The 23775-nt window shown below is 35.3% G+C and overlaps 1 protein-coding gene across 8 annotated transcripts in view; it reads left to right on the forward strand.

Annotated features, from left to right (window-relative positions):
• The window catches only part of LOC102528082 (sodium channel protein type 2 subunit alpha), a 272534-nt gene that overhangs the window by 246158 nt on the left and 2601 nt on the right, over nucleotides 1-23775 (forward strand). For 2 of the 8 annotated variants that reach the window (XR_012072636.1, XR_012072635.1), the window contains exons 16-24: nucleotides 2703-2857; nucleotides 4451-4624; nucleotides 8619-8741; nucleotides 9726-10007; nucleotides 11438-11491; nucleotides 14268-14405; nucleotides 14769-14873; nucleotides 18384-18654; nucleotides 20170-23701. Coding sequence is in view for 3 of the 8 variants with exons in the window: in XM_072961091.1 (XP_072817192.1) it covers nucleotides 2703-2857; nucleotides 4451-4624; nucleotides 8619-8741; nucleotides 9726-10007; nucleotides 11438-11491; nucleotides 14268-14405; nucleotides 14769-14873; nucleotides 18384-18654; nucleotides 20170-21365 (2498 nt within the window). In the remaining 5 variants the exon portion in view is untranslated. Of the gene's footprint in view, nucleotides 1-2702; nucleotides 2858-4450; nucleotides 4625-8618; nucleotides 8742-9725; nucleotides 10008-11437; nucleotides 11492-14267; nucleotides 14406-14768; nucleotides 14874-18383; nucleotides 18655-20169; nucleotides 23762-23775 lie in introns of those variants that run through there. The other 6 variants (XM_072961091.1, XM_015237581.3, XR_012072639.1 and 3 more) reach the window with 5 other exon arrangements.

Consider the following 23775-nt stretch of genomic DNA (forward strand, 5'->3'; position numbering starts at 1 on the left):
TATTTGTGGTATGGATCAGTTATCTCTTGAACAACAATGTTGTATATCAAAACACCCAAAACTTCTTATCATATAACAAAAAACACATATTTTTGCTCACAAGCCCATGGCTGGCTAGACAGTTCTGCTGATCTTGGTTAGGACTTGTCATACGGCTGAGGCCTTAGATGAGACAGTTGCCTGACACAGCTTGAATCATCCTCCACACTCTGGCCTGTGTTTGTCTTGTGGCGAAGGCAAAGGAGCAAGAGAGGAAGCCTAAACGCAAGGACTTGTCAGTCCTCCACTTGTATCGGGCTTGCTCCTGTTTTGTTCACCAGAGCAAAGCCGCCAGTCTAGATGCAGTGTGGGAAGGCACTACATACAAAGAAGCATTAAAAATTAGTGCAATAGCACAGAGTATGAAATTCCTTATATTTCTTAAAGGAAATATTTTTGTAGGTACAGAGGTGTTTCTCTAAAATCATAGGAATCACTTCATTCTTAACTTATTTTTTAGTAAACAGCTATTTAATAATTCATACGATGTCTTAACTCCAAATTCAGCACTGTATAGTAATTGCTTTGAGAAAAGTTTGTTTTAATAATAATGACTGCCTTAAATTGTTCCTAGTGATGCTATTTAATTACAACTAATTCTAAAAGAACTTCATTTAAGAACATTAAAGCTGTTTTTTTTTCTTTTTTTAAAATGTTTGGGCAGGTGAGGCAGAGTATTAGGTTTGTTTATTTATTAATGGAGATACTAGGGATTGAACCCAGTATCTTGTGCATGCTAAGCACGCACTCTACAACTGGGCTATGCCCTCCCTCACAAGCTGTTTTAACTTAATTTAAGCTAATCTTAAAAATATGTGATTATACAAATGTTAGCAATCACAATTGATGTCAGTAGATTCAAGGCTTTTACTGATGATTATGTTGCATACACCTATTGACTTTGGACTTAAATGCATTAGTGAAAACAAATATTTATATATCAATTGTCAATTTTTAAATTGTTTCAGAGGAAGAGCTATTTGACAGCATGTTATGAGAGAAGCCTTTTTTTTTTGCTATTTCCTTCAAAATTCTGTACACATTTCAGTGAAGTTATTTGATTATGAAAAAATGACTTCACAAAACATTCAAGTGGTATATCACAAAAATAATTTCTGTAGTATTAGTCATTACTCTTTCCCAGACAGTTACCTTATTTTTAGGGTCACGGAATATGCATGATAATATTTATGGTAATACTGTCTTTTGTGAAGTTTAAAAAAAATTTAAGTATGAAGTATCACCATCATACCATTATAGAAAATAATGATAAATAATACATAGACACCCACCAACCAACTTTAACAATTTGAATATTTTTGTCATATTTGTTTCAGAGTTTTTATTTAAGTATAAAATAGATGGAGATTTGGCCCCTTTTGTACACTTTTCTTATCCCATTCCCTTCCTTCCCTCTCAGAAGTGAATCACTATCCCAAATTTGACATTTATTCTTCCCGTTAACATTGGTCTTTTTCTATTAAACAGTGTTTTTCCATCTCATATCCTCTTTAGGAGGAAAAAAACCCTAAATTCAGTTCCATTTAACTCATTGTCACAAATATTTTCAGGGCATGTAATTCTTCTTGATCCTTTGGGAGACAGAAATGTGAAAAACATCTTGCCCTCAAAGAAACAACAAATATATTGCTATTTATTTCTTAGTTGAGAAACTAATAATATTTAAGAGGACTTAGTTAAATTTTCATGAAACAAAAGATATGATCTGGCTGACATTATAAAGTAGCATCTGATAAATATCTATGCATTAAAATATTATACTCCTTCAAGATGAGGTTTCCATTTTTCTGTTCACTGAACAAGAACTCTCTCATGGTTAAAACCCTATGTCATGACTACCCTGTCTCTCACACCCCCATGCCACCATATTCTATGTGCTGCCAGGTCCTGTCAACTCAGCAGTATCTTTTGATTGCTGACCACTGTCACCAGCATTACCCTTGCTTTCACTTTCTTTAATGTGGAGTTGACTGAATCTCATAGACCCTTGCCTCTTTTTCCATATTCTCTCTTCTATCCATCCAATACCTTGTAAGGCATAGATCATTCTAAATAAATATTCTTATCAGATAAATCCTCTTTATAACTCCCAAATAAATCCTTCAATGTTTTCCCCATTAGACAGCGCATAAAATCCAAGTTCTCTAACTGAATCATTCAGGTCTGTTTCAGATTGGCTCTGAGTATCTTTTATAGTCTTGAATCCCAATTCTCTGCTTCATACAATTTGCGGACTTTTCCATCACCAAGTTTTACTTATATCATTGTTTCTTCACTTCTTTACAGCTCCATATACTAGACCTGATTTTTATACATCCTTCAAAGTCTAGCCCCAAATCCATTTCCTCTGTAAAGCTAAGTATTAGAAATTAATCTCTACTGGTGAACTCTCACAGTACTTTTTTATACCATTTTTATAATGTAAAGTAATCCATTATAATAGTCCCATAAACACTAAAAATCAGTTGTTGAAAGAATGATTTAAAAATGTATAGATAATTTCTATTTCTACAAGTAGAAGCCATCTTAAAAAATAAATTTATTTATAATGTATCCGGTAACAATGTAGATGAATCTCCCACCAACACAAATGTACATAATTAAAGAATAATTTTTTCTTCATTTACTTTGACATATTTTAGACTGTGTGCGGAAGTTTAAATGTTGTCAGATAAGCATAGAAGAAGGCAAAGGGAAACTCTGGTGGAACGTGAGAAAAACTTGCTATAAGATAGTGGAGCATAACTGGTTCGAAACCTTCATTGTCTTCATGATTCTGCTCAGCAGTGGGGCACTGGTAGGTGATGATGATCTGCTCTTTTACTTTTACCTGAAACCCTTTACCTCTTCCCTCAGTGAATCTCCTATTACATGCTTTTACCATAAAGTGTTTGTGAAGAGGAGAGACATTTTATAATATTTTTAGCACAATTGTGAGAGGCTCAGTAAGTAGAAATTTTTATTTTTCTGAAATTGACCTCAGGTTGAATCAAATTAGATCAGTATGATTTTTTTGTAATAGTTAAAGAAGGATCTTTCTAACTTTTAGTCATCAGAGCCAGTTTCTGCTAAGAATTGAGTATGTAGACATGATATGTGATTATCAGCTAAATGAACATAAGCTCCATTGCCGCATAAAACTCACCTGTGTTGTTCGTGCTGATTCACTAGTGCCAACCACATTGAATGGCAAATAGTAGGCTAAATTACTGACTAGTGGCAAAGTGAAAGAATTACAACTTATTTTATGTCTGATTTCCATCAACAGAATGGTCGATTTGGTCTAATATTGATTAGTATATGAAAATAGTGTGACTCATTTTCCATTTGGTAATACATACATGGTGGCATTTCTTTTATTTATTTATTTTTTCAATTAATCACCGGTGTTTGGTGAGTTAATTTCAGAAGGAGGATAATGGCGTTATATCTGGAGGCCTTGAAGCCCACCTCTGATTTGACTTAAGGATCCTGCATCCTGTCATGTGCTTAGAGCAAAGAGGGTCAGCTCTGTGTTTTAATGCCAAGTGGAGAAGGAATTGTGATTTCTTGTCAGTGACTAGTGCCCTTGCTATAGCAGCTCATGGTTCTCAATTACACCTAGTTCAAGCTAACCAAAGTACACTGACATTCTGGCACAAAGACTGGCTTCTGAGGAGCTTCCAGCTTCAGCTATACACTGAGCTGCAACGCATTTACACCCTTGTGTTGAGCCCTGGTCACAAGTCCAAATCTCCCTTTTCTCCCCATCCCCCTGCCCCCAAAATTTCTTCTTTCTCCTAGATCCAGACCGCTAGGTTACCCTGATAGCTTTTCCTGTAAGGGGACAGAATTACATAAATGTTCCTTTCATTCCAGAAGCCCAGGGGCTCTTGCAGATGAGTTCCCCGTCCCTTTCCAAAGAGCTCTGCAAAATGGTGGCAAAGGGAGCTTCCAGACATATAACCACATACACACCCAGACTGAGCGAGAGATAGATGAGAAAGTGAGAGATTATAACCCATTCCCCTTCCCTGGGCTAAGGGGGCTCCTTACATCTGCATTACTGAAGGGGTACAGTCCAGCAACTCTGCACTGAACAAAACAGATCTGCTTGCAGATGACTTTCTGCCTCCTGCTGTAGAGAAGCAGCTGGCAATATTTCAAAAATTTTAAGCTCTTTTGGGGTACCCTGATATCAAAATTGAAAAATTATTTGAACCGATTGGTTGACTGAAATGCCTAGTCAGTAGTCATTTGCATATAGATAGCTACAAAGCAAACTGCAGCTCTAGAAAGCATGAAGCCTTAGGCCCCTGAGAAGAGGCTTGTAGCATGTTTTTTTTTCTGATAAGATAATAATTAGTGATAGTTATGACAGTGAAATTCAATGGAGTTTTTTCACTTACAGGCCTTTGAAGATATATATATTGAACAGCGAAAAACCATTAAGACCATGTTAGAATATGCTGACAAAGTTTTCACTTACATATTCATCCTGGAAATGCTTCTCAAGTGGGTTGCATATGGCTTTCAAGTGTATTTTACCAATGCCTGGTGCTGGCTAGATTTCCTGATTGTTGATGTGAGTATTCTGCACATTCTTGTTTCATTCTGTTGGCATGTGATGGTACATGCTAGTCCTAGCAATGGTACCTGGCACATAGAAGGCCCTCGGTAAATACAGCATGGGCCCAAATATACATGATGGTTCCCATCTTCCCAATAAGATGCCTCAAAACATTTTTTGCCAATTTAAATGCATCTGCTTTCATAGATGAAACAGTCAGATGCAACTTATTATGTTTATTGATTTGGTTTAAATTAATATTTAAAACCCCAACTTCTACAAAATAATATATTAATGTAGAAGTTTTGCTTTTTTCACTCTCACATTTCACACAATAACTGTATTTAAATTCTTCACAGGCATCTTTGATGTTAGCATCTTTGTCATTGCCAGAGCCTGTTGCAAAGTGTTTGTTCCACAGATAAATTACTAATTATAAAGAAATTTGAAAGTCCAAACAGCAAGAGACACTTTTTGATTTGTATAATGGTAGAAACAGATTGGCTATGGACCAATTTTATGAAACTACATTGGTGTTGAAATGAAGTAAGATGCAGTACCAGAATATGAGAGTTTAAAAAATGTGGATATGAAGTTACTCCCTGAATTCTGATGAAGAATTTTGAAGAAGATCTCATCTTTTTTATGGATATAAGATCTTAACTAAACAAAATTTTAAAAATCATTTTTATTTAGTTTTGGAGATTGACTTCTTAAATGTCTTTTAAATTAATAGTCCATTTTGAGTGAATAGAAGAGAACTAAAGGCCTTTTGTCTAGAAAGGACGACACAAGTCAGAGGGAACAAGGGATAGGAAACCTGTGGGGAGGGGACAAGATGATGTTCAGAGCTAATAGAGGAGGAAGGTGCTGGAATTTTCAGGAAAGGACAATGTGTTAAATAGTGCACTTTAAAGATAATATTCTGTTGATCATAATAATTCCTTGGCAATTAAGGGCATATTTTGATATATAAAATGGACATATGATGCCAGTAAAAGAAACAAATGAACCCTTTCATGGAGCAAATTATTTTTCACAGTTTCAGGTGAAAAAAAATCAACTTTTAAATTAATAAGCGCTTTCTAATCACCAAACAGAAGAGAGAAATTATAAGAGACAAAGAGAATTCTTTGAATTTAAGAGACAAAAATATCTTTTTTTTCTCCCGAATCTGCCTAAAGCAAATCTACTATTAAATAGCATATAAAGTTATATGCAGAATTGTATCCAAAGTTTACTGGCAATAATATAAGACAATAAATAATACTAAAACCTCATATGTTTTGACATTACAACGGAAAAATATACCAAGACTATACCTGTTCTTTATTTGTATAATGAGATTACAGATGATACTTTTATTTTCTGTGTGTGGTAATGATACTTAGCAAATTTTTGATAAAAATGTCTGATATTGAATATATCTATTTGATAATAAAGGCATTAAGTCAACAATACCTGAATAGGAAGCAGTTCTTAAGAGAAATCTAATTGAAATCTATGAGCTACTGCTCATATTATCTAGCACATTCTAAGATTTACCTTCTTAGATTCAAGAAAACTATTATGATAATATATCAAACTAATCTATACTTTGCTTTATGTCAAATATATTTACTGATTATCTGTTTCATTATGGAATATATAAAAATGAATGATGTTTTTCTGGCCTGTGGGAGCTTAGAATCAACTCGTGAAGACAGATATGTATACAACAAGAAGATGGCATCTCTATTTGAAGTGCCAGTCACTTCCCTGAGGAAGGTGCAAAGGCTTCATGAGCTCAGTGCAGTGTGAGCTGTCACTTGAGGGATGACAGTATCAGCAGGTACAGATGAAGGAAAGGACACCAAAGCGTTGATTGATGCATGCCAAGTAGTCCTAGAGAGTAAGCACAGTGTCACAGGGTGAGGGGAAACATTTTGTGATTGGGTAATAAGGTAAGACAGGTAAGTTGGAGAAGAGGTTGAAGAACATGAGATGCCATCCAAAGAGGTTTAGATCTAAGAATTAGTAAATAAGCCGCTAAAGAATTATCTATGGAAAGTGACAAGAAAAGTTCTCTATTAGGGAGAGAAATTTGGTGGAGGTGTGAGTGATGGACTGGAAGGGAATTATCTAGAAGCCAAAAGACCAATTAAGACCAGAAAGAGAAGAAGGCTTTAATATACCTCCTTTTCACATTTAGCTACACAAGACACGTAAAATTGGATATTTTACTACTTCTTTAGCCAATAAATACTGCCCCTGTTCAGGATTTCTTTCTTCTGTCTAACTTTTATCTTTCATCCTTTAATTTATGCCTATCTCTTTTCATTCTGTCTTCAGAGAAGATAAAGTACTATAGGTCCTCATATTTTATATGTGTAAAATCTTTCACAGTAAATGATAATTCATTAACTTTATTTTTCACTTATCTGTGAAAAGGAGACTTACAAAGCCTAAAAGTTTAGATTTTAGGAAAGGTATATAAACCACTTAAGAAATTTTATAGATTAATTTTTTCCAAATTTAGAGGTTTTGCTACTTCAGATCACATGTGCAAAATTAGTTTTGTTGACTGAAGTAAAGTCACACAACGTGAGAGTTGTGGGTTAAGTTTTATTTGGGGCAAAATGAGGACTGTAGCCCGGGAGACAGCATCTCAGATAGCTCTGAGGAACTGGTCCAAAGAGGCGGGGGAACTCAGTATTATATATGATTTCAGCGAGGGGGGGACGTGCAGTCAAGCACACGTTTAGGCATAGGCTTGCTGCTGGTCATGAGGAGCAGATGTCACCATTACTGATTTTAGTGATTTTCTAGTTATGAGAAGACGCAAGAATTTGGGCTCATAAAATCTTTTCCTGAAAATATCTAACTATCTGAAGGCCTGTTCTGCCAGTTTCCCCAGAGCACAGAGGGCCTCATGGCTGATCTCTACCCTGCACTCCTTTCAGGGAGTGTTGGAGGTCAACGGCAGCAGCGGCTCATGATTTAATCCAAGCAGAGGTAGATGGCAAGTGCCAGCATGATCCAATCCTTGTAGAGGCAGGTGGCAAGTGCCAATTTTTCTTTGGCAGTTTGAAGAAGTCAAGTTTTATTGTAAAATGTTTCTATGTACTTCACTTATTTTTTTAAATGTATTTTTCAAGTGTCCATTAACACCATACTTGTAAAAGCTATATTATGTATCTATGTTCATTTTTCTGCTTTTGAAATTTAGATGAACTTTAGGGGAAAATAGCTTTTCTTAGTTTATATAGTTTTAATGAGTTTTCCATGTATTTTTAAAGAAAATCAGACATTTCTATGCCACCTATGGCAGCTGTTCTTTCCCTTTTTAGCTGAGATTTTACAACTTTTATCAACTATATTAGTCATCTGTATAAATGACTAAAGAAAATACTGTTCTGATAATTTCTAGTTATACTAAAAATATCAACTTTTCTTTTTTTAACATAATTATTTTAATTTTCCCTAATTAATGATTTTATGCCCTCACACTGACATTTACCGAAAGACTAAGCCACTGTTTAGAAGCCTAGATCTTTCTGAATGTGTTTATATTCAAGTCACAGTGGCTTGCATAGTTTACTGGTATACTTGTACTAAATGTTCATTACTCTTTCAGATCTGATAAATAATATGAGAAATGATAAAGTTTACAAATCTGTAGGTGAAGATTTCATTTCTGTCACTTTTCTTTGCTTTACGTTTGATTTTTTTAAATTTTTCTTGTCAAGAATCTTGAAAAAAAGGAACATGTATAGCTTCTTCTTTTTCATAAGTTTATAGCAGTGGGTCTCAAAGTGTGGCCAGTTATCATTAGCCTCACCTGGGAATTTGAAAAATGCAAATTCTCAGGCCCCACCCCAAACCTTGGCCAGTGATTTGTTTGCAATGAGCCTTCCAGGTGATTTTGATAGCAAAGTTTGAGAACTACTGGTTTATTGCATGGAGCAAGGTTGAATTGTGTAAACATTTTTAACTGTAAGTAAGAAAATTGTGTTACTTTCTCTGTTAGGTCTCATTGGTTAGCTTAACTGCAAATGCTCTGGGCTACTCAGAACTTGGTGCCATCAAATCCCTCAGAACACTAAGAGCTCTGAGGCCATTGAGAGCCTTATCCCGCTTTGAAGGAATGAGGGTAAGACTAAATGCTTTAGAATTTGCTGGAATTATAATTGAGAACAAACTGCTGTTTTGAACCTTAGAAATGACAAATCCATGGGGAATTTGTGTCTTTAACATTCATGCGCACATAACCAATCAATCAATATTTGTCAGACATCCATAAACTTGACACTGTTGGGGGCACTCACAGAATACAAAGCCTGAATGATTACTTCTAATTAGAAGCAATTAGATTGCTTCTAACTAGATTTTCCACTCTGGGAAATTTCTAGCATGTTATGTAGGCTTCCGATGTGAGTCAAGATTATTACGTTCCATCCATTTATAAATGTGCAGGAAGTCCCACTCACTGTAATTTAAAACCACCAAATCATTCCTCATCATTTTTTTCACTGTTCTTTATGATGTGTTTTGAAACCTTTTAAAGTCCAAACCTGGCCTTTCAGCTTTCAAACAAAGGCTGAGATGGCTAAAAGTAGGTCAGCTGTGGAAACCTAACACTCATTTAGAAAGGTGGTACAGAGGAATGGGGAGGAATCTGTGCTGCCATTTGTCATCATCTGGGGCTCAAAACCTGAGACCACATACCCTCAGGACTGAAGAATGAATGATACCCTGTCTGGGTAGATTGAGCTATTCAAAAAGAAACTCTTAGATACTTTTTGTGGTGTTTTAAAATACTTAGGACTTTCTCTGAATGTTGCAGACACAACCAGAAACGGATTATGTATGTAGGTGTGTATGCTCATGTGTTTGTGTGCACATGGTTGCATAGAAAAGAATGGCTAGCTATTAAATTCTTTTCACTTTACCAATTTAAAAATCATCCTTTCTGTGGTAGCAGTTTTAGTTTTGAAAAAGGAAAATCAAACTTTCAGGACTAGCTTGATTCTCGTATTTTCTATATATAGTTTGCATTTATAATAACCTAAATTCCTAGTCCTTCCGTAGTTCTGACTCTCTTTTCACTTCTTTTTCCATCTCATTTCTGTGCCAGGTTGTTGTAAATGCTCTTTTAGGAGCCATTCCATCGATAATGAATGTACTTCTGGTTTGTCTGATCTTTTGGTTAATATTCAGTATTATGGGGGTGAATCTCTTTGCTGGCAAATTTTATCACTGTATTAACTACACCACTGGAGAAATGTTTGATGTCAGTGTGGTCAACAACTACAGCGAATGTAAGGCCCTCATAGAGAGCAACCAAACTGCCCGGTGGAAGAATGTGAAAGTCAACTTTGATAATGTGGGACTTGGGTATCTTTCCCTGCTTCAAGTAGTGAGTAACCACTTTATTATTCACTGTGATGTGTTATTAAAATGACTCCAAAATTCTTCTTGGTATTTGCAAATACATACTTCCTCAGGCTCTTCTGCATAGATTCTTCCTCAGTCATGGCCAAACTGACTTTTCTGCACCATGCTGGACACTGGACAGCTCTACAAAGTTTATAGCCTCCCAGACTATGCATTAGTTTCCCCAGCACAGGTCTTTGTTATTGAGATCTCTGTGAGGAACCCCCCATTTTGGCCATCTCTAATCTAAGCAAAGTAGAGGCACTGGTGCGAGGGTGGAGTTGGAAAGGTGTGGAGGGTAGTTGATTTCTGTCCTCCTTCTCAGGTACCAGACAGTATGTAAACCCTCGCCAAGTCTCCACCTGCCCAACCTTTACCACCACCATAACCAAATGTATGCCTCAGACAGACTCCTACCTCGATTCCCATCTTACTGCCTGCTGCTTGAACACTTTCAGACAGGGAGACTCTTCTCTTGCCAGTGAAAACCTTCCTATCATGTCCATTATGTCTGTTATAATTTCATAAAAATCCATTCAACTTCTCAACTGACCACTCTAAGTCATGTCTACATGCTCCCTAAGATGATCCACCTGCACAGTATCCAACACTATATAACTATTGCAGGAGCCTCTAGCACTAAAGAACTGAAAAAATATATAACAAGAATTATTTTCAGGATTACTGTGTCCACAAACACCCCCCTCCAAACATTTAAAAGAGTAAATTGCAGTTAGATATGTTTGTTTTCAGGTTATAATACTGCTTCTTATAGAATGATTGCCTCAAAATAGTGTATTCAATAATATTGAGGATAGTTTCAAGAACAAACCATCGTGATTGGTGATTGTTGATAATACCATTTAGAAAAGAATAAGTAGAAAAGAAAGTATCAAGATCAAACAGTGCAGCATACTTTTCAGTTTGTCTATACTAGTACTATATATGTGAAACTATTTTGTGTTATATTATTATAGATACATCAGAATCAAAGGTTGTTTGGTAATTGCTTTTATGATATCGTATTGTTATAATCCATCATGATTTACTTACAGATATTAAAGTTGTATATAAAGGTGTTGTAGAAGAATACGAAGTTGAACTCTTTTCAATGCATATGTTTGCTCAAAGAGTTTAATTTTCTTTTGTTTTTTTTTTTGTTTGGGGGGAGGTAATTAAGTATTTGTTTGTTTTGATGGAGGTGCTGGGAATCGAACGCAGGACCCTGTGCATGCTAGGTATGTGCTCTACCAGGCAGCTATACCATCCTCCCCAAAGAGTTTAAATACTAATTACAAACTATTTTATATACCTATTTTTGGATGAATCTTGGCCATTCATTCTGATATTTAATATTTTTTCTAGAATTGTAATTTGTGAGGGAAAAAATTAAATGATGTGCCTTTTTTACAGGCAACATTTAAGGGATGGATGGATATCATGTATGCAGCTGTTGATTCACGAAATGTAAGTCTGTTTAGAGGGAAAACTGTTTAATTTGATCCAGTGACTATTTCCACAGTGTTGTAATTTAGTGGTATTGTCAGTAAAATAAAACTATGGGTCCATTTAAAGAGCACATCTATATTGGAAAACTAAAATACACAGCCTTACATTATTTCTTCCAAAATTTGATTTGAATGTCTTTCTCTACTCACTGTGAATCTTTTAACATATCTTTTCTAGTATCTAGCATGGCACCTGGCACTTAAAAATTTGTTGACTGTATTTTTTAAATGAGACATTTTATTTTTGGTTCTGACAGTTCTGGCTATGAAATAAAGGCCCTCACAGGCACTTTCTTCATCTGTCACAGATTTCCTCTAGCTTTTGCTCCTTCTTGTTGATAGGAGGAATCTGACTAATGGTGAAAAAACAAACAGAAAACCAACCAAACAAACAAAAAACCTAATGATATTTCTCTCTGGGAAGTGAGATTTTGTGGTAGAAAGAAGGCTTTTCATAATCTACCTTATACAAATCAGCACTTTTGAAATTTTTTGTGTAATCTCCATAATTTCTCACTATTTAACAATAAAGGAAGAAATCACACTTTGGAAAAAAGAGATTGGCTTCTGGTGTATTGCCAGAGCATAGGAAGTAAGCTCCAAATGTTCTATCCCTGGCACCAAATACCAGGTGGTAACTTAGAAAGAATTCTTGAGTTATTTTTTTTCCCCCACCTTGTTAAAAAAAGAGAGTGTGAGAGCTTGACGCCCTGTATTGTGTCTCCATGATCACTATCAGGAATCCCAGTTATAAGCTTTTTTTGAATGAGTAATAATTTATTATTTATTACCACTCACTGTGCTAAGGGCTTTCTTACATTATCATTTTCTGCAGACAGTTCCTCCCTATTTGATTAATTCATTTAAAGTTCTCTATCTTTCTTATCAATAACCTACATGACTTGGAACTTACTTTCAGTTTTTTCCTTAAAAACCTAGCATATGCTGTCTGCTATATAACTCTTCAGCATTCAAGTATTTCAAGAAAGATGGAATCCAGTTGGCCACTAAAACTATGAAAAGTTATTCATTGTTACTCTCATTAGTTAATAGAGTAATGTAAATGTAAGCCAAAATTAGATATCACCTACACACTTTCTTGATTGGTAATATTAAAAAGTCTGACAGTATCAAGTACTGCCAAGAATAAATAGCGGTAAGTATGCTGGTAGGGAGAAAAATGGGTAAATATTCCTTTTTAAAAGTTGAGCACTTTCAACATTATTCATTAAAGTTCAAGATATTCTTTAGCCCCACAATTCCATTTTTAGCAATATATTATATAGAAACTTACCTTCATATATATAGAAGAACCTATGTCCAAGAATGAACATAACATTTTTTGCACTAACAAAAACTGTAAACAACTCAAAAGTAGTAGAAAAGGGGCAAATAATTGCATATTACACAGTGTTGAAAATGATACATGAATACAGTATACACAATAACGTAGATGAATCTTAAAAGTATAACAGTTATAACAAATGTATCTGCTAGATAAAATGCAGACACAACTAACTTTTTGTTCAAGAATGCATACTTAGATACTAACTCTAAAAAAAAATTGCTATAAAAGTCAAGATAATGATTCCCTCTAGCAAGGATGGTAGAATTTATGTTTGGGAAGAATACACCAAGGGTTTCTGACACCCTGATAATATCCTGGGTTGTGAAATTCACTTTACATCAATTTATTACATCTTATACTTATGTGCTGTGCACTTTTCTGTATGTATTATATTTAATTTTAAGGCTTTTAAAAGTATCATTCTATATCACTGTCCACTACACACACACATAAATAAAATGGAAGTCTCATCAAAGAGCAGGTACTTTTACAATATTTCTATTTTACCCTTTTTCGTTAGGAAAAAAATTCCATGATATAGTACATTACCCTCTAAATTGATTTCATGACATAATTGGTCATCATCTGCATTCATTACATCTGTGACTGTTTAACTTCATCGATTAGGACAATGTCCTTTGAGACCTAAACTATAGATTACAGCCAAAGCTCAAACCAACTATCATACTTTTTAAAAAATCAGACCTGTGCTGAATAAGAGAGGGCATCATTGTTACAGAAACAGTGCTTAAGGCCTGCTAGTAGGATGAATCAATAGACTCATTTTCAGAACGGAAGGATCCTACTGATGTACCTATATCCATACATATATTAATAATTTGAGTCTATCAAGAGAAATATGTGATATAGATCAAACCTTTATACTTAGCTATTACTACTGGCCAGTCACTGTTCTAACACTTCTCATAGATTAACATATTGAACATTCCCAACCTCTATGAGGTGTAGGTTCTATTATTTCCATTTTGCAAATGAGGAGACCGAGTTAGAGAGTAAAATTTGAAAGTTTTTAACATAAAATAGTGTGACTCTTAACATTTGTCTGTTGGAAGAGGAAATCCTCACTTTGCATGCCTCATTGAAGTCTTTGCATATAAAGGACGTTCATAATCTAGGCATTTATTGGGTGAAATTAATTTTAATTATTCAGACTTTTCTATGAGTTGTCTCATTCTTTCAAGTCAGTGAACAGTCTTAGGAATTCTTCAATAGGTGTTTGAATGTTTATGAAACTTGATGTTTCATAAAAGCTATTTAATTTTTTTAATTTCCAGTAATTGAGACATGCTTTGAGAATTGAAAATTCTTCAAATATCTTTTTTATGAAAGTATAGGTCTAACAGTTAACATTTTTCATATTTTATAGGTAGAATTACAACCCAAGTATGAAGACAATCTGTACATGTATCTTTATTTTGTTATCTTTATTATTTTTGGTTCGTTCTTCACTCTCAATCTTTTCATTGGTGTCATCATAGATAACTTCAACCAACAGAAAAAAAAGATAAGTATACTAAAATTTCATCTTTGCTCTAAAATGTGAACTTAACATATCACACTGTTTCCTTTTGGCTGTAAATGCAATCACCAAAAAGAAAGAATATAAATTCAGAAATTATTTGAGGTACTTAATAATCTATGAGTTTTTCGGTAAGTGAGAATTCAGATAGCATATATTGATATTTCCAGTGTAGAAATCTGACCAATATGGCATAATTTATGTATTGAATATATGCATCTCCAAAATACATGTATTAATTAGTAACATGAGAATAGAATGTGGGGCTAATTTTCACACAATTACTAAGATGGATTTTATAGCTAGCAAAGAACATGATTTTTACAAGTTTTGCTTTCATTTCTTTACTTTGGAGGTCAAGACATTTTTATGACGGAAGAACAGAAGAAATACTACAATGCAATGAAAAAACTGGGTTCAAAGAAACCACAAAAACCCATACCTCGACCTGCTGTAAGAATAACACTTCATCATCAGTAAAAGCTATGTTATCTACCACTTTTACAGCCCAAATTGCTAGATACTAGTTTTGGGGAATTTGCAAAACAAAGTTTTTGCCTTCGCAATGTGACTAGCTAGCCTAAATAGCCTAAGTATTTGTATTTTATATATACATAGTATGAATAGACCATGTGATATATTTTATATAGACATAAAATATATATTTAGAAAACGTTGAAACTTATCTAACAATATTATTCCATAGGATCGATATCATTGAGGAGCTTCTAATAATGTAGAGAAGAAAACATATTCATAATAATAGTGTGGGGAATACTGAATGTTCTCAGACTGCAGTGGGGATCAATTGATATAATTGGTACATATCAGATATGCCCCATATTATGTCCAATTGTGCAGATTGAATGGACTCCCTAATGAAACAAGTCACAGGTCTTGTTTTATTCCTGGTTTTAAGAAAAGTCTCCTATTTCCTCCTAACATCTTGCCCCTAAATCAGATGACATAATTCTTTTAATGACTTTTTATGGCTATTCCAATTGCTTATTTGCCAGTGGCTACTGGTTCTGTTTGGTTACTGCAGGGAAATGTTGTCAGGAGAGTCCCTGAGTTCTCCCATCACTCCTGGAAGTGTGGCTCAGATACTAAGTCTCAGAACTCCTCCCCCAAGGTGTACGTGGTATAAGGCAATGCAGCATTCCCCAGGAATCCTGGCTCTATGAATTCATTAGTGATGATGTAAAACTGGCCTAGCTAAAACTGACCATGCCTGTGTTTAGTTTGTAAGTTAGCCAAAAGCCCGAAGAAGATGGATAGTTATATTGGACACAGCATAAGGAATGTACAATTTGAGCCTACTCTTTGAGAAATATTGCAACTTGAATGAGTAGAAAGGAAAACATAGTAATAACCCTCCATGAGAACATGTATACTGCAAAGTCATGGAAATAAATATTGCAGGCAAGAATAGTGATGTATTTGAAATAGTGAGTAGTAAATATAAATTTTCTGAGTCAAGATCAACACTATGAATCTGAAGAAATCTATTTTAATTAACACAAATGAAAATGCAATATAATTAAGTGAACAGAATGATAATCTGAATAAAAAGAGATTTTAGGGATGGATATGAGAAGATGTTAGAGACAAAATAACGCTGAGCCTTAGACAAGAAGATGAACCCTTATATACAAGAATATAAGTCCACAATATGAGGTCATGCCAATAGGACTGGAACACAGGAGATAAATGAGCCAATAAGAAGTCTCAGTGGGATGAGACAGCTATAAATATAGGAAAAGAGGGAGGACATGTAGATAATGAAGAATCTAAAACAGTTAATGTGAAATTATTGATTCCACTAACATAAACGAAAGTCTTGTAAAGCATTTGGAAATACAGATTTACGTCTTATGGATATGAGATAAGGATTTTAGAGTGTCAGGCATAATTCAGTTGAGCTCTGAAGGATAGATTCATTTTTTGAAAGACAATTAGAATATACCAAAAAATAAAACCCTCAAAAAGTGCTAAGCATGACACCTTGAGCACGTCACCATTATAAGAAGAGATAAATCAATGAAGGAGTGAGGTTTATCAATAAGGCAGCATTTAGATAGACAAATAGATGTATAATTGAAAGCAAAATTTTATAAGGCTATTTATTTCAGTCAAATGCATAAATTTACCTAGTAAGGGGCAGGGATGCATGGGAAATAATCAGTGCATTTAGCTACAATATTATTGGCAACAATTTAGCAAATTAGAAAACGGTTTGGTAAAATCCATCCATTAAGTCATTCATTAACAATGTACTATGCTGAGCATTTAGAATTAAATATTGAACAACATAGAGTTATTTGGTGATCAAATATTCACGCCAACAAATAGAAGTATCCAAGAAGGAAAGAATCCATTTGGCTGTGAGAGCTGATAAGGGAAAGGGGGATGATTAATCAAGGAAGCTAGGGAAAGCTTCCCTGAAGCATGAGCTGAGGACTGAAGAATGAGAAGATGTCAATAGGCAAAGTGGGAAGAGAAAAGGAATGTACATGTGAAAGCCCCGAGATAGGAAGGCCAGTGATGCTGGAGTGCAGCACGTCATCTGGGACAGGCTGAGAATGAATAGGTGAGGATTGGCCAGACTTTTCTGGGCTTTGTAGGCCATTTTCAAGAGTAGTCTTTGTCCTTAGAGCAGTGGGAAACCATTGAAAGGAACCTGGTCAGTTTGGGTTTTGTGAATATCACTCAACTAGTATTGACAGAGGCAGTATGTGCATTGTAGACTCATTTTGGAACCATTTCATTGATGGTAGGTTAACTGAACCAGAGATGATTAAAGGGGATGGATTTCTGAGCTATCACAGGAATGAAATTAAAAGGTTTATTAACTGAATATGAGAAGTGAAGAAGGAAACAACAAAGATGACTTATGAGTTTCTGCCTTACACAACTGTAAGAGTAGTGATGTCATGCAGAATATGAAGTAGGAACATAAGAGAGAAAATTGGAGACACTAGTTTGCAGAATTTGACAATCAAAAGGGAAATCTGAAAGAGGATGAATGTTTAGAAGAAGTAGTAGAATAAAATTTCTTAAGATTGAGAGATTAGGTTGAAAGCCAGAGATTCTGGAGAGTTCAAGAGATTGAAGAGAAAGGGAATAAATATAGAATAAAGTTGCACAGGATGTGGCTCAAGAATAGGGTAGTCTAGGTTAGATTTAGAGAGGAAAAGGGACTGATTCCTCCAATGAATTTAAAGTAATATTTTTAAAAATAGGTGTGGAAATCAAGGTAATATAAAATGCAAACGGAAGTAGAAGAGTTTCTTTCTACTGGTTGACTTTGGTATTCTCAAAAAAGAAGTAAGAACAGAGGGCAAGAGAATGGGATGTTTCTGAGAAGTTTGAAACTATCCTGGGAGCAAATGAGGGACAAAGGATTGCTAATCATTATCAAGGGCCAGGATGAAGTGAAAGAACATAAACCTTTGCTGAACAAGTCCTCCAAAGTTATATAGGTTACTCCAGCACATTCTGGGATTTAAATTGTAGCTAGTGATCCGTGACCAGGGTTTGGAGTTGTACCTTGAGGTGACCCACTGGAAAACTAAATGGGCAGAGGCTCTAAGAAGCTTTCTGTTGATCATGCTGATATGGAAATAAACACCGGGTTAATTCTGATACCCATCCACAACCCATGGGATAACAAAGACTGACTGTTCATCATACGCATGGTGATATTCTGGGCACTGAGAACCTAACAGGTGGTTCTTAACATAAGGTCAGTGTATAAAATTGGTATTATGAACAGTGTAAACAAAACAAACACATTTGGAAAGAGTTAGATATTCCAATATACAGAATTTTCTCCCAAGTATAAAACAAACATGGAGTGTCCTTATACAAGCTGCATTTTCATGTTGCTATGTTAAAATCAGACAAGTTGAACTTGATTTTTTTTCCATTTTCTAAGTGAATTTTACATATTCTTTGTTTCAGAACAAATTCCAAGGAATGGTCTTTGATTTTGTAACCAAACAAGTCTTTGATATCAGCATCATGATCCTCATCTGCCTCAACATGGTCACCATGATGGTAGAAACCGATGATCAGAGTCAAGAAATGACAAACATCCTATACTGGATTAATCTGGTGTTTATTGTTCTGTTCACTGGAGAATGTGTACTGAAACTAATCTCTCTTCGTTATTACTATTTCACCATAGGATGGAATATTTTTGATTTTGTGGTGGTCATTCTCTCCATTGTAGGTAAGAAGAAGTGCTTTTACTCACCTACAGACATTAAGTAGTGAAAATTGGTGTTTTGAAACTTTAAAGTGTTATCTTACTCATTCATCCCAAAATTTTAAATGAAAGTCTAATTAATAGTCCATTCTCAGCTTGCCGCTTCTCTAATTGCATGCTGTGTATGAAATGATGTGTAAAAAAAAAGAATTCATATTTTGCAGCTTTCATTTATCAGCTAGTCTTATTGCAGAAGACAATAACTACAACTTTGGCATAATACTCCAGAACTCAGCATACTCTTGTAGTACAGACAAGTATTGGTTTGAGTAAACAATTCGCACACACCTGCACATATAAATCACTAGGAGAAGTCAAATCATTCATAAATAATTGTCCTTGATAATTGGAATAGCATGTTGTGTGTTTATATATATTCACACTCATACAGGCTTCACATTATCTTTGGGTTCAGATAGTTTTCTATGGTGTGTAATACTCTTTTTCAGAAATAAACATTTTGTTCAAAAATTCAAAGCAGATTCATTTTGTCAGTACACTTTAAGTGTTTATGTGTAGGCCAGCAAATCTGGAAGTAAATATAAGAAATTTAAGATAAAGTTCTTCCTGTTTGAGAAAAGAGAACATAAACATAGAAAAGTAGTGTTCCACTATTTATACACTTTCCTGGTTAAATAGAACTTTGAAACAACATACCATTCTATTTAATCCTGACGACCGTGACATGCGGGAGTAACAGAGTGATTAAGGGATGAGACTCTTGGGTCACACAGACCTGGCCTGGTGCTTCTCTATTTTCACTACTTACCCAGCTCTGTGACCTATGGCAAGTTACCTCACCTCTCCAATCCCTGGTTTTCCAGGAAATATTTTTGCAAAGTGGTGTCCTGAGGATTAAATGAGATTATGAAAGTAAATGCACTTGGCACTATGCCTAGCACAAAGAAAAGACTCAGTAAATGTTAAGCCTAACAACAACCAAAGAGCGGCATATTATCACCATTTAGCAATGTGTAAAATCACCGGCCAGGATTCGATCCCAAGTATGTCTGTCTCCAAAGCCTGGATTGTCTCCTGCACATTATTCTGTCACCTCTCAAATAAAATGGATCACAAACCATCTCAGAAGAATAAGAATTCTCGTATTCCTGGTGCCAGATGCATGCCTTATCAATTCTTATGCAAATACTTAAACTATTAGAGTATTTTAGAAACAAATCCATTTCTGAACTTGGCTGCCACGTACATCGTGTCTTTTGATAGGTGCTTTACTTGAACTAGGAAAAATGACCATTAATACCTTCAGTTTGCATAAAAGTGTTAATGTTGTAACACTAAACATATTAGTTTCATTTTGCTAAACAAACATTGCAGATTGTGTGTACATGTAAATGTGTGTATACTTAATTCTCATATCAACATTTTATAAAACTGGTTAGTGATTATCTTAGAATGTAAATTTTAATTTGCTGCTGTTAAATATTAACACGATTTTTGCTGTATCTTGGCTTTCTATAGGCATGTTTCTGGCTGAGTTGATAGAGAAATATTTTGTGTCCCCTACCCTGTTCCGAGTGATCCGTCTTGCCAGGATAGGCCGAATCCTGCGTCTGATCAAAGGGGCGAAGGGGATCCGCACGCTGCTCTTTGCTTTGATGATGTCCCTTCCTGCGTTGTTTAACATCGGCCTCCTGCTCTTCCTGGTCATGTTCATCTACGCCATCTTTGGCATGTCCAACTTCGCCTATGTTAAGAGGGAAGTTGGAATTGATGACATGTTCAACTTTGAAACCTTTGGCAACAGCATGATCTGCCTGTTCCAGATCACCACCTCTGCTGGCTGGGATGGGTTACTAGCACCTATTCTCAACAGTGGACCTCCAGACTGTGACCCTGAAAAAGATCACCCTGGAAGTTCTGTTAAGGGAGACTGTGGGAACCCCTCTGTTGGGATTTTCTTTTTTGTCAGTTACATCATCATATCGTTTCTGGTTGTGGTGAACATGTACATCGCTGTCATCCTGGAGAACTTCAGTGTTGCTACTGAAGAAAGTGCAGAGCCCCTGAGTGAGGATGACTTTGAGATGTTCTACGAGGTTTGGGAGAAGTTTGACCCAGATGCCACCCAGTTCATAGAGTTCTCCAAGCTCTCTGATTTTGCGGCTGCCCTGGATCCTCCGCTTCTCATAGCAAAACCAAACAAAGTCCAGCTCATTGCCATGGATCTGCCCATGGTCAGTGGGGACAGGATCCACTGCCTTGACATCTTATTTGCCTTTACAAAGCGTGTTTTGGGTGAAAGTGGAGAGATGGATGCCCTTCGAATACAGATGGAAGAGAGATTCATGGCATCGAACCCCTCCAAAGTCTCCTATGAGCCCATTACAACCACTTTGAAACGCAAACAAGAGGAAGTGTCTGCTATTGTTATCCAGAGGGCTTATAGACGCTACCTCTTGAAGCAAAAAGTTAAAAAAGTTTCATGTATATATAAGAAAGACAAAGGCAAAGAAGGTGATGGAACACCCATCAAAGAAGATACCCTCATAGATAAACTAAATGAGAATTCAACTCCAGAGAAAACTGATGGAACACCCTCCACCACATCTCCACCTTCCTATGATAGTGTGACCAAACCAGAAAAAGAAAAATTTGAAAAAGACAAATCAGAAAAGGAAGACAAAGGGAAAGATATCAGGGAAAGTAAAAAGTAAAAAAGAAAAGAAAAGAAAAGAAAGAAAAAGAAAGAAAGAAAGAAAGAAAGAGAAAGAAAGAAAGAAAAGAAAGAAAGAAAGAAAGAAAGAAAGAAAGAAAGAGAGAAAGAAAGAAAGAAAGAAAGAAAAGGAAAAGAAAAGAGAAGAAAAGGAAAAGAAAAGAAAAGAAAAGAAAAGAAAATTCCATTTTGTGATCAATTGTTTACAGCCTGTGATGGTGATGTGTTTGTGTCAACAGGACTCCCACAGGAGGTCTATGCCAAACTGACTGTTTTTACAAATGTATACATAAGGTCAGTGCCTATAACAAGACAGGGACCTCTGGTCAGCAAACTGGGACTCAACAAACCAGAGAAACAGCATCAACAGGAGGTTTCTGTGTTCACAACCAGCTGACGCTGCTGAAGAGCAGAGAGTTATGGCTACTCAGATGATAGGAACCAGTTTAAAGGGGGGAGGGAAGTTAGATTTTTATGTAAATTCAACACGTGACACTTGATAACACTAACTGTCACCACTGTTTATGTTTTAACTGCCACATCTGCCATATTTTTACAAAATGTATGCTGTGAATTTATCACTTTTTTTTTAATTCACAGGTTGTTTACTATTATATGTGACTATTTTTGTAAATGGATTTATGTTTGGGGAGAGGGAGTAAAGGTAGGAAATTCTATGTTTCTGTCGTATAACTGGGTATATTTTAAATGAAGGCATGCTGCACTTCTCATTCTCACACGAAAAAAATCACATCACAAACGGAAAGAGTTTACTTCTTATGTCAGGATGTTTTTAGATTTTTGAGGTGCTTAAATAGCTATTCATGTTTTTAAGGTGTCTCATCCAGAAAAATTTTACTGTGCCTGTAAATGTTCCATAGAATTCACAAGCATTAAAAAGTTGTTTTATTTTTACATAATCCATTATATGTACATGTATATATGTATATACATATGTATATACAGGCACATATACATATATGTGTATACACACACATGCACGTGCACACACAGACACACATACCATTACATAGTCGTTCAGAGTCCTGACAGCATGACTATAACATTTTTGATAAGTGTCCTTTGGCATAAAGTAAAAGTATCCTATCAGTCCTTTCTAAGAACCTGAACTGACCAAAAAGCATCCCCTACCACCACTTTATAAAGTTGATTCTGCTTTTTCCTGCAGTATTGTTTAGCCATCTTCTGCTCTTGGTAACGTTGACATAGTATTATGTCAATTAAAAAAAATAAAAGTCTGCTTTGTAAATAGTAATTTTACCCAGTGGTGCATGTTTGAGCAAACAAAAATGACGACTTAAGCACAGTATTTATTGCATCAAATATGTACCACAGTAAGTATAGTTTGCAAGCTTTCAACAGGTAATATGATGTAATTGGTTCCATTATAGTTTGAAGCTGTCACTGCTGCATGTTTATCTTGCCTCTGCTGCTGCATCTTATTCCTTCCACTGTTCAGAAGTCAAATATGGGAAGCCATATGTCAGTGGTAAAGTGAAGCAAGTTGTTCAACCAAGACCTCATTCTTCATGTCATTTAAGCAATAGGTTGCAGCAAACAATGAAGAGCTTCTTGCTTTTTATCCTTCCAATCTTAATTGAATACTCTATGGTAAAAAGCCCAATGTATAAACATGTTGCAAGCTGCTAAATTCTGTTGAAAACATACGGTTAGAGTTTTTCTAAGAAAATATAAATACTGTACAAAGTTCATTTTATTTTATTTTTCAGCCTTTTGTACATAAAATGAGAAATTAAAAGTATCTTCAGGTTGATGTCACAGTCACTATTGTTAGTTTCTGTTCCTAGCACTTTTAAATTAAAGCACTTCACAAAATAAGAAAGACTAACATGCAGTGTAGATTCCTGCTTTTTTATTAGTACTGTAAACTTTGCACACATTTCAATGTGAAACAAATCTCAGACTGAGTCCAGCATTTATTTGCTTTCAAATAGTGATGCCTTATCATCGAAAGAGGCTTAAGAAAAGATCAGCTGATATTCTTGACATTGCTTGAACCAGATGTTTCCACCTAGTCTTTTTACTCAGTAAATCATCAGTCTTTTCCAGTGTTTGTTTACACAGATAGATCATATCTTTACCAACCCATAAGGCATTAGAACTTTATCAGATATGATATGGGATCTAAGCTTTTTCCACAAAAATTATATAAGTGAAATTATATTACCAGTTACAGCTAAACATTTTGTGTTTCTTTCACAGGCAACATTAAATGTAGATTCTTTATACTGAAGCTATTGACTTGTAGTGTGTTGGTGAAATGCATGCAGGAAAATGCTATTACCATAAAGAACGGTAAATCACATTACAATCAAGCCAAAAGAATAAAGGTTTTGCTTTTGTTTTTGTATTTAATTGTTCCGTCTTTG

This window comes from Vicugna pacos, chromosome 5 (genome assembly GCF_048564905.1).
Source record: "Vicugna pacos chromosome 5, VicPac4, whole genome shotgun sequence".
Classification (NCBI taxonomy): domain Eukaryota; kingdom Metazoa; phylum Chordata; class Mammalia; order Artiodactyla; family Camelidae; genus Vicugna; species Vicugna pacos.